The sequence below is a fragment of the Phocoena sinus genome, chromosome 18 (genome assembly GCF_008692025.1).
Source record: "Phocoena sinus isolate mPhoSin1 chromosome 18, mPhoSin1.pri, whole genome shotgun sequence".
In the NCBI taxonomy this organism is placed as follows: domain Eukaryota; kingdom Metazoa; phylum Chordata; class Mammalia; order Artiodactyla; family Phocoenidae; genus Phocoena; species Phocoena sinus.
In genome coordinates this window covers 70,116,611-70,138,521 of record NC_045780.1, presented here as the reverse complement: position 1 = coordinate 70,138,521, position 21,911 = coordinate 70,116,611, and the positions used below count along the sequence as shown (strand labels likewise).

Genomic DNA, 21,911 nt, shown 5'->3' with positions numbered 1-21,911 from the left:
TTCTACAAATACTAGTTGCTATGGCAACGACTTACCAATGTACCAAATATGATTCTTAAAATGAGAGGCAGTACATGTATGAAGTTATATTCTACATAAACTACGTAGCACAGATTAGTGCCTAATAGGCATTCACCAAACAGGGATCCGCTTTCCCTCTTTCTCTCAGCTTTTCTTTCAAGCCTTGTTATTTCTCATTTGTCCCCATTTGCTGCTACACTTCTCTGCTGTTCTGGGTGCTTTCGAATTCACTGATGCTCTGGTTCTTCTTCCTGCATGCACAGTACCCAGAGAGGCAGTCAGACGTCAGGCAAATTTAGTAACCTCCTTCTTAGTTTGGACATTTGATTGTATGCACATTCTAATTTTAAATTAGCACATATATGGGTGGATATTGGCTTTATATTCTATAATAATTTAACTCATTTATGGCGGTGGAATTTGTTGAGGTACAAATGTTTACCAGTTTTATGAATAAAAACCCATATTTGTTTTGTAAACAACTTCAACTGAGTACTATATTTTTTATTTTTATGGTTTTTCACAAAATAATGAGCAGTTATTTTCAATGTTTATAATAATGCCTGAAACTTATTAAGTGCTCATCAAATGTCAGTGCTTGACAGAAACGAAATCATTTAATCCTCACAATACTTTGTGGTATGTCTTAATTATTATTTCCCCATTTTACAGATGGGGAAACTAAGCCACAGAAAAGATGTCCGGAGACAGGATATTATCACAGTTAAATATGCAGGTCCTCGTTCCTGAGTGCCTGGGTTAATTCTAGTTCCCCTAATTATTATGTGTGCATCCTTAGACAAACTCCCTACACTTTATGTGCATTAGTTTTCCCATCTGTAAAATAGGGAAATAATGACACATACTCACAATGCCGTGAAGAATAAACACTGGCTTTCCTCTGAATGACATTTTAGATTCTCTTAACCATACATTCAAAAATCTGCCCACATATTGTTCCCTTTTCCTTCTTTTCATTATCAGTAGTATTTTCAATGAGGCAATTCTCGTAGACGATACAAAGTACTCTTTAATGATTTACTAACTTACGTTTTGGTGTTCAGTGTAAACACCATGGACTCCAAAGACAGGCTCCATCACATGAATTTTTGCAGCCTAAGATACTTTAGTTCTCCCCATGAGAACGTGATTTCAAATGAAACCCAGTTCTCGGATTTATTTCAAGTGCTTTTCAGCATGCTGAAAGTGTTAAGCCCCAAGTGGCAAGCGTACATGGTACCCATCCTTTAATATTATATCTTTACTTGGCTTGATTGTTAGTGTTCTTTTCCTCATTGTTAAATGCATTTAACAGCGAAATCTGTACCTAAAATTGTTTCATTGCTAGAGATATTAAAACTGCCCTGGCTTGAAGTCAGAAGCAACTTAATCAAAATCCTAAGACTAAGAGCAATAAAATGTTGCATGTGATTTGAGTCCCTTTAGAAGAGCTTTTGTCATTGAGAAAATGAGCATGGATAAATATTGATTGTGTTTCTGAAAAATGTTTTCTCATTTCAAAAGTCCACCCCAGCTTAGCCGGCTCCCCTCTCTCTTAACAGGCACCAGCATCTTCACCGTGTACGAGGCTGCATCCCAGGAAGGATGGGTATTCCTCATGTACAGAGCCATCGACAGCTTTCCCCGCTGGCGTTCCTATTTCTACTTCATTACTCTTATTTTCTTCCTCGCCTGGCTTGTTAAGGTACTCTAAAAATTAGTACTCATCCAGTCTATGCTTTCTGACAGTTTCTGCAGATCTTTTGTTTGTTTTCAGTTGCCCTCACTCCCTCACGCCCAGTCTTGGTAAATGTGGTTTGTCATTTTCTTTCAGAATGTGTTTATTGCTGTCATCATTGAAACATTTGCAGAAATCAGGGTACAGTTTCAACAGATGTGGGGATCTAGAAGCAGCACTACTTCGACAGCCACGACGCAGGTACAGTATCCGGAGATGATGATGTAACCCACTCGAACTGGGCGTGTCCCTCTGCACCACCCTGGAAATTGATGGGACTTGGTGGGACTTGAGAAACCCTGTTATCACCAACTTCTGCAATCAGATTCACTGAGGGAGCTGCTTAAAAATACAGGTGCAAAGCCCCAAACCCAGAGCGACCAAATCAGATTTTCTGGGTGATGGGGCAAGGGCACATATATTTTTAACAGCCCCATGGGTGGGTTTGACAGAAAACCAGGCTTATCATATTTATTATGTACCTTCGATTTGATTCTACCATCACATGTCCTCCAAGGACTTGCTGATAAATATAGCAACTGTGGAATTCCCCATTTTAAAATATTCACGTAATTGAAACCAATATAATGGCCCTTATGTATAGGATTAGAATTTTTCAGAAGGAAAATTTATTTCATTCAGAATGAATCAATCACAATATAACAAATTATGAAGAAGACCCCTCCATCCCAAATGCATGCCTGTGAATTTTGAGGAATTACTGCCTATTCAGAAGGTTTCCACTGTGCTTCCGAGAAATTGGAAGTATCCTAGAATTTGACTAGAAGTGGCATGGCATTTATTACATAAGAGGGCAATTCAGATCCAATGTCTTTTGTTTTTATTTTTGGTTTTGTTTTGTGTGTTTGTTTTTTGGTGGTTAGAAAGAGGAAGAATAGGTTTATATATCTTCTTCTGGTATAAATCTTAATAAAAGAGAGAGAAAATAAAAATTCCAGAATTGAGAATGAAATTATGTTATGCCTTGCAACTATTGCTTTAATGTTAAATTTTAAGAGAAATTTAACATAAGTTTGTAAATACATGGATCTGTTAGGACAAAGGTATCTGTGAAAGATCCGAGGTACAAATTTTACTTTGAAAATCTCCAAATTCAACTTTTAATAATTATATTTATATAATTATTACTTTTAAAATAATATATTATTTTAAAAAATAATTGTATTTATGCCTATGTATTAAAATTATAAAGAAAAGGATTCAGGATAGTGGCTCACTGGGAGTGGGGATGAGGAAGCAGAGGAATAAAATTAAGAAGGAGTGCAAAGGTAAAAAAAAATAAAATATTTATATTTAGTAGCTAATAGTGAAAATGCTATTAAACATGCTAATATTTGGAAGAGCCTTGTGCAGTATTTTTATGATGTTGTGAAAGTTCGAATGGTCTAGTTCATTATAGATGAAATAGTATTTATATTATTCAGTTTTGTCAAACAGCTATTCAAACTTCCACGAAAGATTTTTTTAAGTGTTATCTAGGTTATGTCACAGATGGCATGTAGGAAAACCTTCACTGAGCCTGCCACATCTAGTACTCATTTCTTCTCTCATCTTTTTAGTGAACTATGAGAAATCGTAAAGTTCCAAGTCCATTCTGACATGTCTTTTAAATAGAGTGACGGCCTCGTGGAGGTGTGTTTTCCAGTATAGACATTGAGAACGAAGTGGGACATAGAACTATGAACTCCACACAGAATTCACATTTGATATTCCTGAGAGATGACCTAAAATGTCTTTAAAACCATATAGTGCTTATTAAGTAACTCTTATTTGTAAAACCACAGCTGGAAAAGTGGTGTTTGGAAGTGCCACCGAATCAGCCAGCAGTTACAATAGAAAGTCAAATGTGGAGAGACTGTGAACACAGTTGTACAAAATTGCTTTGTTGCAAAATTGTCCTTAATCAGGAGGAATAAGGTGGTAATTCAGACGTAATGCATCTAGGTATTCAGCAGAGGTAATCACACAGAGAATTGTGAAAAACCTTCATTAAGAAAAATGCTATGGCTGAGGACCTGGTTGCTAAGCAACCAAAGCTCCAGCAGCAGCCTCTCTGGTAAAACACCACTTGGGCTGCCTGGCAACAGGCCGCAGGCCCCGCCCATCCCCTCGCCAGCCACTGAGCAAGTGTTCCAGATGCTTTTGTGTGTGTGGAAGGGAGAGGCATCATTTGCCATGATTCTGTTATGTTTGTAAAATCAGAGACAGCTCTGCACAAAGGCCCTCTCGTTCGATGGTTTAAAACACTAAATCACAAGTTTCTAATTCTAACAAAACGATGGGCTTTAGGGAAATAAAATGAAGATGGTTGTGTATTGTGAAGCACACAGCTTTTCAGAAATGAAGTCAGTTCTTGTCTTCCTCTAGTATGTGGGACGTCTGCAGTTGTTCTCTGTAAGTTATCCTCATAGGAGGGCAAAGAGGGTCCTGGGGATGGTGGACTTGTTGATATTTCTAAGTCCCTGGACTTTCCAGGAGGGCTGCGTGAGTAGAAAGAAAAATTATACACATTAACAGGATAAAGTAGGGGCTTTCCGACATCTTCAGAGGTTCAACAGGAATTGGCTCTGATATGTTAAGAGGCAAAAGAGAATCAGTGATGAGAACTCTTTCTTTAAAATAACAAAGCAACCTGCCTCAGAGTCACAGCAGAGAAACAAATTACAGAAAAATTAATGCCAAAGGTCTTATGGAGACCATAATACAGCAGGTAGCAGGAAAACAACGTGGAAATTTTCAGATTAGTAGTCAGTAGTTTGCCTGAACTCTGATGGGGAAGGTGACTCTCGTACCTGCATAATCATTTGACACAGGTCACTGTTGCTACGTGCTCAGTTATACGTTGGATTAAAGTGCAAGAGATTTGTACATCCAGGATATAATAGCCCCCTGTGTCAACCCACAATAGGACTTCCCATGCTACACGCTTGTAGGGGTGTTGCCCCAGAGAAAGGTGTTGAGATGGGCCGATGTGCTAGCGGAACACGTCCTGGGCATCGTGCATGTCCGGTCCAGACTTGCACTCCCATTCTCTAATAGACACTTCACCTCAGATACCTGTTGCCAGTCGTGTGGTCTTCTGATCTAGGCTGATTCACAGTAGGAATGAGCTTATCTCACTTTCCCTGGAAGAGAACCGAAAGAACTAAACTTTAGGGCCCTGCAAGGCTAAGTTTTGTATATATAGTGACAAGAGACACAAGGCAGCATCTGGCAATCAATCTGTACCTAACTTTTATATACAAATCATGGCCCAGTAGGGTCATATGGAGGGATGGGTAAGTAAATATTCTGATTGTCTAAAGAGAGCAATAATTTCTGGGTCTGTCATTGTCTCTGACTGAGCACACTTGCTGGCCCATGTTTTCTGAATTAATAAGATACAAGACAGATAAGGATGGAGTTGATAAAAGGACACAGGAATTCTTTCTCCTCTGTAGTTCCATGAACCTTCTCAGAATGTGGGTTCCTACAATACTGGAACAATTTCTGTGCCAATGTGTAATACCGGCTTAAAGGCAGAAAGGCGTAGATGAAAAGGCACATGATGGAAAATAAAAAGAATTTCTCCTCCATGAAAAGATGTGTACAATGTAATGCTCCAAAACAAAACTTTAGTAAAAATTTGTTTACTGCGTTCCAAGACTATTGGTTTCCACATGAATATACATCATTATAATATGTGAGAAAGCAATTTAGTGAAAGCAATTTCTGGGAAGGCTTTGGTAGAAGGTACAATAGTGAGCTCCTTCTAATAAGAAACTATAGTAATGGAATAATACATTCATCATAGGAAGCCATACATGAGAATTATATCTTGTGAGTCTAAGTCATTGAGTATATTATTTAATTAAGAAATCAAGTCAAGTGCCCACCCTCATTATTTTGTGTGATAATGACTATTACCTGTTGTTTTGTTTTGTTTTGTTTGCGTTACGCAGGCCTCTCACTGTTGTGGCCTCTCCCGTCACGGAGCACAGGCTCCGGACGCGCAGGCTCAGCGGCCATGGCTCAAGGGCCCAGTCGCTCCGCGGCATGTGGGATCTTCCCGGACCGGGGCACGAACCCGCGTCCCCTGCATCGGCAGGCGGACTCTCAACCACTGCGCTACCAGGGAAGCCCTATTACCTGTTTTTTAAGATGATTGATTTTGAAAGAACCCAGAGAGCATGGGAATTTCAAAATAAATTTTGGATTTTATTTTCATTACCAAATGTGTATGTGTGTCTTGGGTTTGGAATTTTAATTCAGTTGCTAGTGGTCACCCGTATTACCAAGATCCATTCTCTACCACCCCCCATTAGATAATCTGTTGTTGTTGTCATTGATGATGATATTCTGCCTAAAGTACAATAGAACAATCCGCAAAGCATTCTTAGCAAAATCAAGTGACCCTTTATAAAACGCTGGCAGTTGCAAACAGGCAAGCATGAGATGATTCTCGAGACTGAGACCCCCATGGAGTTCCAAGTGATTGTACCAAGAGGAAAGTGCTCGTGTGGTTATTGGTAATACTCCACTAATTCAAAACACTTTATTACAATAAATCACACATCTTGAGAGCTGCACTAAGCACTACGCTATTGGCTTTACAAGCAATCTTATTTAACCTTCACAATAACATTGTGAAGTTGGTATTATTATTGTCTCTGCTTTGCAGATTAAAAAAGGACAAGGATTGGAAAGATAATTATTTTATCCAGTATTACATAGCTGGTATGTGCTAGAATGGGGGCTCAAAACCAGCTTCCTGGGCTTCCCTGGTGGCGCAGTGGTTGAGAGTCCGCCTGCCGATGCAGGGCACACGGGTTCGTGTCCCGGTCCGGGAAGATCCCACATGCCGCGGAGCAGCTGGGCCCGTGAGCCATGGCCGCTGAGCCTGCGCGTCTGGAGCCTGTGCTCCGCAACGGGAGAGGCCACAACAGTGAGAGGCCCGCGTACCGCAAAAAAAACCACCAGCCTCCGCAGCCATAAGAGTCTTCAGTTTTGCTCCCTGAGATCCTACCTCCTTTTAATTTGGTCATTACAGGCCCTGCTGTCAATGTGCTATCTTTTTTCTGGCTTCTCTTTTCTATTAAAACAAACAAAAAAAGGTTTTTTTTGTTGACTGAAAGGTGGAGAAAGGGGTACTTTCATACATAATTACTAAGTGTGAATTAGAGCCTCCTTTCTAGAAAATAGTTTGGCAATATGTGTCAAAAGCCTTAAAAACATATAAACTATTTGACAAAGAGATTGTACTTCTAGGAATTTATCCTAAGAAAAATTCTGGTCAATGCTCAAAGATGTACATTTGAAAATGTTTATGGAGGCGTTTCAGTAAAAAAAGAAAGACAGAGAAAGAGAGAGAGAGAAAGAAAATTAACTCTAGTCATAAATGATTGATTATAAATTATGAAATTAGAATAAATGCAAGCCATTAAATCATGATTGAACTTTATTGATATGAAAATATGCAAATAACATATTAATGCAGTAAAAGGGTCTGATGTTTATATGTATATGTGTGTGTGGGCATAATATACCTGAAAGGTTAACTCTGAAATATTAGGGGTGCTTGTCTCTGGGGAATGGGCTTAAGATTTTTTTTTTTACAGCTCGTACACATTTTCTAAGTATTTAATAGTAAACCTGTATTAATAATATAATGAGAGGAGAACAGTTAGTATCTTTAAAACTGAAATAAATCATTGGACATTCAAAATGAAGCCACTTATGTTAACTTAGGTTCAGCTGCAAGGGACAAAAAGCCCCAAATAAGTGGCTTCTATAAGATAGAGTTCCTTTCTCTCTCATATAAAGTTGGAGGATGTCATTCAAGGTTGTTATGGTGGTCTGTGTTGCTATAGATCCAGAATCCTTCTACCTTTTTGCTCCACCTTGCATCACTTCCATTCCCCAAATTGCCTCCTGGACTAAAATGGCTGCTGTAGCTCTAACTCTTACATCCATATTCCAAACAGCAGGAAGGAAAAAAATAGAAAGTTTCTGCTTTCATTTCATAGACCAGTGTATATATATAATTACATGGTCAAGATGAGCTTCAAGAAAGGGAAAGAATGTCCTTTTTTTTGTTTTTGGTGGCCATAAAATTTTTCTTAGTTTGTAAGACAAGAAGAACAGATATGTGGAGACCCCTGCCCCTGCCACACTCCCCTAAGGACTTCACCCTAGGATTCATGGTTCTGGATATCCCACCATGTGCCTCACGTAGCTACTGTTACATTAACCAATCCAAATGTTGTTGTATAATTCAGGGAACTAAAGAGAAATGGACCATGTTTGCATTTCCTTCACTTTATTTCACACAAAGAACTGACCTTGAGAGAGCACTTTTACTAACAATTAAATTGATTCATTTGATTTTAGTCTATTGGAAAAAAAATCATTTAACAGAGAAAATTAGTCTGCTCCTGATGAAAGCAAATATGTGCCCCAGGGATCCTTTGCTCCATGGTAAGAGAGTAGAGGATGCTTGTACAGAGGGTTCCTACCTCGTGACTGGCGGGATTGCTTTTGTCTTTTCTCCTTAAAAAGAGACTCCCAGACATTTGACAGATACTTTAAAAGGCGCTTATGCATGTTTGCATCTCAACCAATGTATGTATTCTCAGAATGAGCCTATTTGTGATGGATGTGCTTGATTCTACCACTAAACTTACCTTTTAAAATTCATTCTAAAGGGAATCAGAATCCTGTAAATGGACAGCTGAGAAGAACCATTTGTAATTGGCATCTTGGATCAGAGAATCTTTGTGTAAATGTGCACCGCCATTTTGTCATTTTAAAAATACACGTATGGCCTGTGAATTTTGGCATTTGTCACTCTCCGCCTCCCTTATTTTATAGAGGGCAAGTTTTCTTTCTGCAAATGATCTACTACCTCTGTTACCAGGAGTTTGAAATTATAATGATAAATCCTAGGTAATGGGATCTTTGCATCATCTCATGTTTCCACCAACAGTTAGCCTTTTGAACACAGACAGGGTCAGACAAACACGAAGACATAAATATGGCAAAGAAAATGTTTATGTCTGTGAGATAGTGAGCTCAGGGTGGAATAAAACAGTGAGTGCTTGTAGTTGGTGTCTTTTCTTAGAAAAATAAAAATCCTTAATTCTACCCTATTCCACCACGCCCCTGCATGCACACGTAAGGAAAAGAAAATATATATTAGTGGGAAAATATTTATAAGTGGTACATGCTTTCCAGTGTAGTATATTATTGATAGATAACTAATTTTTAAAATAAATCTATTTATTGATTTGTTTATTTTTGGCTGCGTTGGGTCTTCATTGCTGCGCGTGGGCTTTCTCTAGTTGCGGCGAGCGGGGGCTACTCTTCGTTGTGGTGCACGGACCTCATTGCAGTGGCTTCTCTAGTTGTGGAGCATGGGCTCTAGGTGCGCGGGCTTCAGTAGTTGTGGCTTGCAGGCTCAGTAGCTGTGACTCGCAGGCTCTAGAGCGCAGGCTCAGTAGTTGCGGCACACGGGCTCAGTAGTCATGGCACACGGGCTTAGTTGCTCTGCAGCATGTGGGATCTTCCCAGACCACAGCTTGAACCCATGACCTCTGCATTGGCAGGCGGATTCTTAACCACTGAACCACCAGGGAAGCCCCTAGATAACTAATTTTGAAGGTGGTAGAATGTGAGTAAGATAACCTACACATCCAGCAACCTGGATGTCTAATTCAATGACTGTCAGATTTTAGCATCCTGTACTATCCTGAATTTCATCATTTATGTCTTTTAAGCCAAAAGAAACTACATTTTCCCTTCATAAATATGTATTCATAAAATTTCTGCTGAGCAGATTAATTGTGGCTTACACAAGCTAATTTCACAAAGTCTTTTAAGTGATTTGTAATTCTCCTACCATTAAAATAACATTCCTGGACTTCCCTGGTGGCGCAGTGGTTAAGAATCCACCTGCCAATGCAGGGGACACTGGTTCAAGCCCTGGTCCGGGAAGATCCCACATGCCACAGAGCAACTAAGCCCATGCGCCACAACTACTGAGCCTGCAAGCTACAACTACTGAAGCCCGCATACCTGGAGCCCGTGCTCCGCAACAAGAGAAGCCACCGCAATGAGAAGTTCACGCACTGCAACAAAGAGTAGCCCCTGCTTGCTGCAACTAGAGAAAGCCCGCACAGAGCAACGAAGACCCACTGCAGCCAAAAATAAATTAATTAATTAAAAAAATAAAATAAAACAACATTCCCCTCTTTCCCTATGCTAAATGCACATTATATTATTTATCCTGAGAATATTTTTCTATTGGTTCAGTGAGAACTGTCTACTAAATAAAGATAAAAGTTTACCACTTTTTGTAAAAACACACCACGCTTTGGAATTCTAATTTTCATTTTCTCTGAGATGTTATATACAATAATCAACATAATGGGGATAAAATACCTACTTTTAAAGTCTTGTGGAGGAGAATATTTGGGCAGTTATATGCAAAGCATATGTAAGGCAGAAACGGCCTGATGCATAGCAAGTGCTCAATTAATGCAAGCTATAATCTTTATTATGATTATTCACTTAAGTTTGCAGTGTTAAAATGGAATGACTCATGTTCTAAATATAAAGCCATAAGAAGACAAATCTTTGATAACAAAGAAAACGTAAAAAGCTGCAGACAAAGTTAGAGTTCTTGATGTTCCATCGTAAGTGTCTCTGACTCATTTCTCCTTTGTCTTGAAGATGTTTCACGAAGACTCCGCTGGCGGGTGGCAGCTGGTAGCCGTAGACGTCAACAAACCCCAGGGACGTGCCCCAGCTTGCCTTCAGGTGTGGTATGATGCCATTTCTAAAAGTCACCCCCAAAGGTCTTTGATTTGATTTCATACGAGGAAATCTACAGCTCTCCAAACTCTAGATCCACCCAAATTTGTGGGCAATATTACACTCCATCCTGTATTCCTGGGACCTGGCATCCTTTTTAGATACACACTAGGGATTTAGTAAATTTCTGGTAAATGAACGCACACAGGTAAAAGCAGGCCAGTGGTAATGAATTGATGAAGAATTTTGTTGTCCCATTAAACCTTGTAAAGGTATTCTTCTGCAAAGGCCTGAATTGTTTGGGGCCGGGGGCAGTCAAGATCACAATTCACTTACTTGAGTACCTCACAATGTACGCAGGAAGGAAATGTCTTGAATATGTAGTCTGTTGTTCTGCGTCTGCAAGCTCTCCGAGCAGAGCAGCGTGGTATAATAAAGGCACTTCCTTAACAAAGTGCACCTGCAGCAGACACAAGGCGATGGGATTGCAGGGGAGCCCAAAGTCCTGGCAAGTGACCGGAGGATGGGCCATGAGGTCTCTGGCCTGTGAACCTTCTGGACTTACCTTCTGCTCTGAGCTCCCCAGAAAGCCTAATAAAATCCTTTTCTTCAGTGGACCACAGAGGCCTCTTCTCTTTCATGTGCCCCCTCCCTGCCCACCAATAGCAGTAACTCATTCAAAACAACATCACCTTAACAAGAGCGGCATCCCTGCCGTTCCAGGGCTTTTTATATTTCCATTTCCCTCCTCTTTAAGGGTGAAAACTCAAGCTGTCCCTTGTTGGGAGCAGAAAACTGATTCTTCCTCCTGGAGAATTTTCTTTTCTTCACCCTCTTTCTGTTTTCAGTTGTAAATCCTCTTCCTACAAGGGGACTGCTTCTTATAGTTTTTCATATCCCCCCCTATAATTTGGGGAAGGATTTATCACCTACTTCAGGATGAGAACACATCTTCTGTCTTTCTTTTGGATCTTTCTCCAGGTGGGGACTGGTGCATTTCAAGGATTGGTACATAAGTAGCAAAATACTGTCCTCTGAACATCTCCTGTGGGCTACATCTATATGGCTGTTGAATCATACAGTTATTTGTTTGTATCCATTAAAAGGATAGAGCAGGGGCTTCCCTGGTGGCGCAGTGGTTGAGAGTCCGCCTGCCGATGCAGGGAACACGGGTTCGTGCCCCGGTCCGGGAGGATCCCACATGCCGTGGAGCGGCTGGGCCCGTGAGCCATGGCTGCTGAGCCTGCGCGTCCGGAGCCTGTGCTCCGCAACGGGAGAGGCCACAACAGTGAGAGCCCCACGTACCACAAAAAAAAAAAAAAAAAAAAAAGGATAGAGCAGAAAAAGAGGAAGAGTTTACAATGAATACTGATAATGTTAAGTACTATTCTCTGCTTCTCTTTCTGTCGTATATTGGATGGTGACAATGCTGCTAATAATTCAACTTCTGTAGCTACCTCTACTACTACTATTACTGTCACAGCAATAACAATGACAACCATTGTAGTAGCAGCAGCTTCTTGCCTAAAAATACTCTTACTTACATTATTCATTAATCCACCAACCGATATTTAATGACACAAAGATGGTCCTGAGCAAAAGAAGCCCAGCCCCTCCCCTCGTGGAGCTTACAGGGTACTTCAGGCAGTGAGGAGAAAACCCGGCTTTGAACTAGCAATCACAGGAGTGATGGGCGTTTGGAAGGAATAATGCAGGATGCTATGGGAGTATGTAATTTGGAGTCCGCTCTCCTTGTCTGAGAGTCAAGGGGAGGTCCTCGTGAGGTAGTGGTACTTTAACCGAGACTGAAAGCATGAGGCAGGGAGTGAGGAAGGGTGAGACTCAGTACAGCCCTGTGCTGCGGAAAGATTGGCATCCTCTATGGGCCTTTGTAGAGGTGAAGTGGAGACCCAGAGGGCCGCCTGAGTCTCCTGACCGCAAACAAACAGAGAAACCAGGACTTTTACCTGGTCTTCTGGTTCCTGGTCCCATGCTCTATCTAGCTGAAAAAATATGCCAAGGAAACATTCATTTGTAATAGAAATCAACGATCAGGCCTGTTAGGAGTACCAAAGCAGGGTCTTCCTATGCCCCAAATGCATTGCTTAAAATTTTAGTAAATGCTTGTTAATAGATGCCTCAAGGTTGCAGTCTGGAATTAGGAAGCGAGCCTCTATATCAAAAAGATTTGAGGGGCTTCCCTGATGGCGCAGTGGTTAAGAGCCCACCTGCCAATGCAGGGGACATGGGTTCGAGCCCTAGTCCAGGAAGATCCCACATGCCACGGAGTAACTAAGCCCGTGTGCCACAACTACTGAGCCTGCACTCTAGAGTCCATGAGCCATAACTACTGAAGCCTGTGCGCCACAACTACAGAAGCCCATGTGCCTAGAGCCCATGCTCCGCAGCAAGAGAAGCCACTGCAGTGAGAAGCCTACACACTGCAAAGAGTAGCCCCCGCTCGCCGCAACTAGAGAAAGCCCGCGCACAGCAACAAAGACCCAACACAGCCAAAAATAATAAATAAATGAAAGAAATAAACTTATTTAAAAAAAAAGATTTGAGATGGCAAGAGCTAGATGGCAATGAAGGTGTGATGGAGGGGCAGCACGGAGCAGGGACATAGGGAAATAAAGGTCAGCAGAGGGGGGTGGATGTTAGGCTAGCCCTGTGTGGATGTGGTGTCTGGGAGACGTGAGTATTAGGCATGTATGGTGGGTGTGGCAGCATGCTTGGTAAGTTGTATGGTTGATGGTACATGTGGTTTGAGACAATGAGAGAAGGAAGGCAGACAATTCAGGATGAGGCTCCATGCAGCTCAGCGTCCCATCTTTGGTCCTGATGCTTTCCAGAAAGAGCTGATCTGTAAGAGTACGGATGAAAAGTGGGATGGCCAAGGGGTCACCTCTTTGTATTGGGCATGACGTGAGCTGTGACTAAAGAGAGAGAGTACATTTCCACGTCTGGGTGAAAAATGAATTAATTATTAACTTATTAAAGAGAAAGAAAGTAAGTAAAGAAAAAGTACTGAAGATACAATGGTCGTGAAATACTCACTTGGCTCTTACTAATGATTAATGCCGTCTAAAACTAGTTAACAGGAAAATTTTCATCTGAACCATACCTCACTCACTGCCTTGGATTATAGTATCTCACTCAAAGACAAACTGTAGCATATATTACTCCTTTTTATTTTTATTCTTTCTGTTTGTTTTCTTTTTTATTGAAATATAGTTGATTTACAATGTTGTGTTAGATACAGCAAGGTGATTCAGTTATATATATATATATATATGTATATATATATAAACATACATATACATATATATTCTTTTTCACATTCTTTTCCATTATAGGTTATTACAAGATACTGAATATAGTTCCCTGTGCTATACAGTAGCTGTATATCTATTTAATATGTAGTAGTATGTATCTGTTAATCCCAAATTCCTAATTTATCCCTCACCTGCACCCCCATTGGTAACCATAAGTTTGTTTTCTGTGTTGGTGAGTCTTTTCTGTTATGTTGGTAAGTTCATTTGTATCATTTTTTTAGATTCCACATATAAGTGATATCATATGGTATTTGTCTCTCTCTGACTTCCTTCACTTGGTATGATAATCTCTAGGTCCATCCACGTTGCTGCAAATGGCATTATTTCATTCTTTTTTATGGCTGAGTAATATTCCATTGTATATATGTACAATGTATTGTATATATGTACCACATCTTGTATTGTATATATGTACCACATCTTCTTTATCCATTCCACTGTTGATGGACACTTAGGTTGCTTCCATGTCTTGGCTGTTGTAAGTAGTGCTGCAATGAACATTGGGGTGCATGTATCTTTTTGAATTAGAGTTTTCTCTGGATATATGCCCAGGAGTAGGATTGCTGGATTATATGGTAGCTCTATTTTTAGTTTTTTAAGGAACCTTCGTAGTGTTCTCCATAGTAGTTGCACTAGTTTACATTCCCACCAACATTGTAGGAGGGTTCCCTTTTCTCCACACCCTCCACAGCATTTATTATTTGTAGCTATTTTGATGATGGCCATACTGACTGGTGTTAAGTGGTACCTCATTGTAGTTTTAATTTGCATTTCTCTAGTAATTAGAGCTATTGAGCATCTTTTCATGTGCTTGTTGGCCATCTGTGTGTCTTCTTTGGAGAAATGTCTATTTAGGTCTTTCTGCCCATTTTTGGTTTGGGGTGTTTGGTTTTTTGATATTGAGCTGCATGAGCTGTTCGTATATTTTGGAAATTAAGCCCTTGTCGGTCACTCTTTTTATTTTTAAAACGAGCAAAATGTGAGTGTGTTCTTCTAAAATGACTTTTAAACTGTAGAAATAAAATAAAAAGTAAGAGTTTGCTTTAACTTCTTCCAACTATCCTCCCTCATTCCACTTCCCAGAGGTAACCTAGTGGTCAGCGTTAGAAGCTAGTCTCCTAAGACCCTTTACCCCTGAATTTAAACATTATATCTCTTCTATAAAGCAGCATTTCTGCCTCCCAGAGGCCCTGTCATTTTCACATAGTGTTTCCTCTTTCTAGAACACTCTTCTCTCGCACTCAGAGTTCAGAATTCAGCTCAGATGTCACTTTCTTAAGGAAGCCTTCTTCGTCCTCAAAGAAACAGATCAGGTAGCCCAGTTATATGTGCCCATATCCTCCTATGCTTTTCTTTTGTGTTTATCATAATTTTAATTAAAAAAATTTTAATGGTATAATTTGTTATTTAATGTCTCCTTTTCCAACCAGAGGAAACTCCATGACAATAAGAATCATAACGGTCATGGTCAGCATGTGAAATAAATACATCTGTGTTTAGAAATGTAATCTTAGGAATAACAGTTGAAAAGAATCAAAACCAATTCCTACCTACTAAAAAAGTAGAATTTGTAGGAATGAAGCATTTGAACAGCTGTAATTAAATTGAGTTAGTGATTTGGCCATTTGTTGAAAAAGATTGGAAGAATGAGGTAGAAGCAGTATCTGAGATGGTAAACGAGTGACCGGGAGTCCCCATTTGGGTATTAGGAATTATTGATTTTGTCTTGAAAGTGGAACTTTGTTTCCAAATTTGATCCCAAGTTTAAAAAGCAGAAATTTCATATGAAAACCCATATATCCTACTGCTTTTGTAAAATAGAAAGATCTGGCAACACAGGACCCTCACCCCCATGTGGTGTAATTGGCTGGAGCTGGGCAGTGGCTGCCGTATTGGGCACCGTCTCTCCAGTTTCCGGGAGTCTCCCGACGGTCCATATGGTTGTCCCGACAGCACTGGGAATGTGTGTTTTATTTATCCACAGATTCGTACGGTCACTTTTCTCAGAGTAGCAAAGTATTTCTCTTTGCCCATCACTCTATGGACAGAAAATAAATAAATAATAAATTCATAAGTGCACACATATATAAATACACACGTAAATGCATGCATGAAGGAAAACATTGTTTGAAAAAAGAAAGGAGAAATGAACATGATTCTTTGTAGAAGTGAGGCTGGTCCCTGTGTGTTTAGTACATGACTCCGGGTCTGCTTTTCTCATTCATTTTACCTGCTAGGTGTCAGGAGGCTTTGTTTGGGTGACCCATGAAATAAGGTACAGAAGTGTGACTTTAGTTTACAAAGATGGCATAAGGGTAAGTAGTGCGTGAGTTTCCATTATTCCCAAAAAGTCTTCCCATAAGTTTTATGTCTTCATAATTTCAAACTGTTGAAATCTTAACTCAGCATAAATGGAGACTGGCTCAAATTCTCTTATAAGTGAAGGACATTTAAAAACCATCTCTGTCCTTGTTTCAGGTGAAATTGCTTCACATTGGCTAACTTTCTTCACTGGTATCGTGTCTTGTATTTTTACTTTCTTATCTGCTTTCTGTATCCTTGTCTAGTTTATTGGTATACGTCTATCTGTCTTCCCCACCAGCTATAAGTAATGAGGTAATTTAATGAAATATGATTGACCGATGTGGCTTAACTTTCCCCACTACTGTTAAACTAAATACACGATGTGACTGGTGCTTCTGTGATTCTGGGTGTTTGATGTATAATACTTTATTTTTTTCCGCTCTCTCTCTCTGTATGTGTGTATCCATCTACCTATCTATTTAAAAGACATATGTGTACATCTGTATATGTATATACACATTTTTTTACATTACATGAATAAATCTGTCAGGATTCTATATATTCCAGTAAGCAGTGATTAGGATCTAAGCAATAGGAACAATTTTTTATTAAAAAAAAATTTTTCCCCACATCCCTACACACATTTTACCTTATTTCAAATGTTGCAATATTTGTGGTGTTTCTACTCCCTCTTTACATATGTTGATTATGGAGGTATCAATTGAATTAGGGACCTTAGAGATCTTCTCACGTTTTTACAGAATAATAGGCTCTATAGAGCCATTTATCTAGGAAAAAATAGGCACCTTTGGTCTGCAGTTTGAAACCCTACAAATTCCATTCTGTGTTCTGAGACAAATTATAAATATAATTATAGCTATAATTATAATCATAATGGGAGTCATATGCAGGCATACAGGAAAGGATTCAATCTGGGGCCCTTAGGGTGGTCTTTTCTGTTTTTATAATGAGTGAGAATACATATGCGTGCACATTGAACTTCACAACCACGAGTTTGGAGCAGGTGGACAAGAAGAGCCGTCTTATTGACCTCGTAGGTTCTGTGTGGTGAGCTCTCTGATGCCACTTTTTGAAATTTTTAGTTAATTCACTTAATGTTAACAGAGTTAATTTTGCTAGGACATATTTCAGGTTTATTAATGAACTTCATACCACGTTTAATAAGGAAATCAGTCATGATCTAAATCTATGCAATTCCTAACAAATTCATTCCTAAGTTAAGGACAAGTAAGCGAATGTCCTGTTGCCCCTGAAACACGCCCCCCTCCACTTCCCAGTCATCTTGCCTAGAACGTCTTTCTGCATCTGTCTATCCTCACTTCCCCATGCTCTGCTGAGTTGCTCGTTGTCTGGGGACCCTCCCCTTCCTGCCTTCAGTCCTGGCTATGGGAACGTCACTTCCTGGCTGGAAGTGATGGAGAACGTGCATAAGCCAAACACCGCACCTGGTTTCCTTTTCTTTTTGTGCTACAACTGCCTCCAGCACAGACTGCTGGACTGTGCTGACATGACTCCCCTACCTCTCATGCCTGCCTCTGCAGCTGCAGACGCCCTTGCTTCATTCTGCGAAGTAACTCCCGGGACAGCATCTTTCCTGAAGGAGAATAAATCACCCAATTGTAGCCTCTTAGAGAACAGGCTTTGGAGACAGCCATATTTCAGCTATGCTACTTATACTGTGACCTTGGGCATATTTCTATAAATTGGGAATAGTATATGCTTCCTTGGCTTGTGAGAATTAAGTGAGTATTTATGTCCTAGTCAGGAATTATTTGGTTGCGAGGATCAGACCATATGCTCACAGGGAGTGTTTATTGCGAGTATAATCAGAGCTGCCAGGGGACTGCACTTCCTTTGCCCTTCTCTACTGTCTGTTTGGGCCACAGGATTTCTCATCTTTGTTTCTGTCTGTGCATTTGCCTCTGTTTTCTCACCATGCAAACTCGCTTCCTTCTTTTTCTTACGTTTTACCCAAATATGGCAGATTGTGACTGAGTTTAGTGACCTCTCATTTAAGGGTTCTAAAGAGATCCGTCAGAAAACATCCAGAGGCAAGTGTAGAGCTGGGAGAAGTTTCACCAAAATGGGACATTGGCCAGAGGCAGGAGGTCATGGGAAGTGAATGGAAGCAGTAGGTCCACTTAAGCCAGGCACTGGGCTTTCCTCCAGCACGAACTCAAGGTAATTTTCCTTCTTAATCCCCTCTGAAAACCCTGCTCCCATTTCTGTCTACAGGAGCCACCTACTCAGCACTCTTCTTCATGAGCTCCATGGGGTGAGTGAGAAGGGACACATAACTTTGTCCCATGGAACGGGGGGACTTGACCTCGGGGTTATAACTCAGGGATCGCTTTCCCCAGGAAACTGTCAAGTCATACAGGACTTGAGAAGTCTGTTAAAGGCTAAGTAGGTTATTATGGTCTGACCTGAAGTTCAAATCACCTGTAAAATAATTTCTTTGGAGAAATGCCACATAGTTTCCATGAACTACTTACAAATGAATAATTTGTAAATTGGAGCCATTTGACAATATAATGTTCAATCATTTCCTCGCATTAAAAACATTATGAAATAATGTACTGATAGAAACACCTCGGTATCCACTCTTAGAAATAATGATAGCTACATTTACAGACCACTTGCCATGTATCCGGCACACAGCGTCTTAGAAGTTGAGGGTTCTGATCACCAATTCCAATGGAGTGGGGGAGGGGAGAGTTTTCTCACACCACCAAGCAATTTTCTGACACCAGCTGAGTACCCTGAATTCAGCCCAAAGGTTCAGGGCTCAGTCCTACAAGACTACCCCTGCCACCTCCTTTTCAGATGTCACCTGGACTTCTGACCAACCAGCTCTAGTTGGAGGTTCCAGTGACCTCCTCAGGTTTGAATAATTTGCTAGAGCTGCTCACAGAACTCAGAAAAATATTTTACTTACTAGATTACCAGCTTATTATAAAACAATGCAATGAGGGACAGCCAGGTAGAACAGATGGCACAGGACAAGGTATGGGGAAGGGGCATGGAGCTTCCATGCTCTCTGAGAGACAGTCTGCCAACACCTTAGCATGTTCACCAACCTGGAAGCTCTCTGAGCCCCGTCCTTTTGGGGTTTTATGGAGGCTTCATTGCATGGACAGGGTTGATTAAATCATTGCCAGTGGTGATTGCTTCAATCTCCAGTCCCTCTCCTCTCCCAGGACTTTTGGTCCCAACCCTCTAATCCTTTGGTTGTTGGCTCCTTTAGTGACTGGCCCTTATCCTTAGGTGCTTTCCAAAGTCACCTCATTAACATGAGAAAAGACACCTTTATCCCCCTCGTCCTGGGAAATATCAAGGGTTTTAAAAGATCTGTGTCAGGGACCAGGAAAAAGACCAAATATGTATGTCTTGTTATAAATCAAAATATCACAGAGGTGTTAAATTACTTAATGATCATAACATCATAAATGTAGGTACTGTTATGATCTCTGTTTAACAAATGAGAAGTTTGAGGCACAGAGAGCCTAAGTAACCTGATGATGGTCACATAGCTAGTTACTGAGTGGGAATTTCCTCACAGGCAGTCGACCTCTTGTTTTTAACCACTTCATCTTCATCACTGTATGTTATCCTACTACAGAAATATTTCACGGTTTGTCCATTTATTCACTTCCTCATTCTGTTGATGGCCATTGAGGTTGTTTTTTATTGTTTTGCTCTTGCAGACATTCTAAGATCCTTCTTGCCCTCGCATTCTTGTGCACACGTGTAAGAATTATCTGAGTATATATAGTTAGGAGAACAATTGCTCAGTTTAAGGATATGAACAAACTTAGGCTTTATGAGATGTTGCCTGATGGCTCCCCAGATGAAAGTGCCACTTTTTACTCTTACCAGCAAGAGTAAGAGTTCTCATTCTTTCACATCCTCGTCCACACTTGATGTTATCAGACTTTTACGCCTGATAGCATGAGATGATATATCATGACGTTAAATTTTAATCTCCCTGATTAAAGCCTACGGTTGTTGAGCATTTTTTCATATATACATAGACCACTTATATTTTCTATAGATTGCTTATTCCTGTTTGTTGCCCATTTACCTGTTGATTTTTCCAAATGATTTTCAGAAATTCTGTGAGATTCTAAAGGGCATATCACTTCTACCTAACATTAAAATATTAGAAAAGTAAATCCAAACTATTAATACTTGACCTACGTATGCACGTTTTACACTCTACCATCTTCAGGCAATAACGTAATTCTTTTATGTGGTGTTACCAAAACCATTTAGAAATTTTCTTTAATTTGTGAGTTTCAGCAAAGGGAAAAGTTACAATCAACTCTTTTAGCATCAACCGGTTAGTTATCTGTTTAAACCCATTTTAGCATAAGCAACAGCAGCGCTGAAGAGGTCACCCTAATGCACAATAAACAGAACACGGCTGAATTGGGACCTCATTCCTGGACTGCTGCTGTGATGAGCTGTTTTTCTCCTGCCTCTCAGGTAGGAGATTTCATCTCTTGACAGTTTGACAGATGTGGCTGCACGGCTTTGAGGCATCTTCCAACACACACCCAGTGATCTATTATCTTGAAGAAAGTCAGTGACAAGAAAATGAAAGTATGCCTGAGACCCGGCCTCCTTAAGCTCAATTTCTCTCTGGTAACATCCCATCGTGTGCCTCCTTCTATAAAGAACAGAAATAATAGGCTTTTACCAAGAGTAGGTCAAATTGTGGCAGAATTACTACTATAGTGTTTTAATGCTTTTTGAGAAAATTTCCATTGAAGGCGAAGATGGGAGGAGGGGTAGATTGTGTGAAATGTGTATTTCGAGTGACAAGGTGACATTCTAGGCACTTCTTAAATGTCTGTCTTCTTAATAAACCTTCCCACAAACTGGCAGATAATTTCAAGAATTGATTGAGCCCAGGGGAACATAGGTTCCATGTACAAGCAAACCTCTTCCATCCTTAAAGACCCATGTGTGGCCCAGCTAAGACAGTATGGCCCAGGAGAACCTCGGACAATTGGCTAAATCTCCCAGAGACTCAGTTTTCTGACCTGAGAAATGGGGATAAAAACATCTCTCAGGGGTTGGTAAGAATTAGAAGTGAGGCACATAAACTACCTAGTGCTCTGTGTGGGATGCAGCAGGTCACCCAGTCCGCAGAGGTGACTGTCGTTACTATTAGCACATGGTCCTCTCCTAGCGCTGTTCACTCTGAGTGTCCTACTCACTTCCAGAAAGTCAGCTGTCATGCACACTCATGGTCCAGTGGTGTCACAGCCTTCCCTTCTCACTCTGCTTTCTGAATCTTTGCAGCGCATTTCTAACACGTTCCCAGGTGTTCTGATGGAAACGTCACCCCTCCCCCACCCATCCCCACATAGACTTCAGGCTTTTCCTGCACCTCCAGAAACCTGAACACCAACCTATAATGCACCCCTCTTGGTCCTCCCCAAATCTGATCTGTCTTCAATTCTGTCACTAATTCAGTCTTTTGAATTTCTCTGAATCATCCGCTCCACCCCATGCTAAGATCCCTGCCCTCAAAATCAGATCAAAGCTTCCACAGTGCAGTGATCGCTGACTCCTTGATTGTATTTGGTCAGTTTCTCTCTGCTTCCAGCTGCTTCCACTGTAGCTTTCACGTGATCAGCGCTTAGCAAATATTTGGGGGGTTGTATGTGAAT

General features: G+C 40.5%; 1 protein-coding gene across 9 annotated transcripts in view; it reads left to right on the top strand.

The window, feature by feature from the left end:
- Nucleotides 1-21,911, top strand: part of NALCN (sodium leak channel, non-selective) — a 294,176-nt gene that overhangs the window by 86,018 nt on the left and 186,247 nt on the right. For 8 of the 9 annotated variants that reach the window (XR_004346630.1, XR_004346629.1, XR_004346631.1 and 5 more), the window contains exons 8-10: nt 1,584-1,726; nt 1,856-1,960; nt 10,490-10,576. Coding sequence is in view for 4 of the 9 variants with exons in the window: in XM_032610834.1 (XP_032466725.1) it covers nt 1,584-1,726; nt 1,856-1,960; nt 10,490-10,576 (335 nt within the window). In the remaining 5 variants the exon portion in view is untranslated. Of the gene's footprint in view, nt 1-1,583; nt 1,727-1,855; nt 1,961-10,489; nt 10,577-16,177; nt 16,221-21,911 lie in introns of those variants that run through there. The other variant, XM_032610836.1, reaches the window with a different exon arrangement.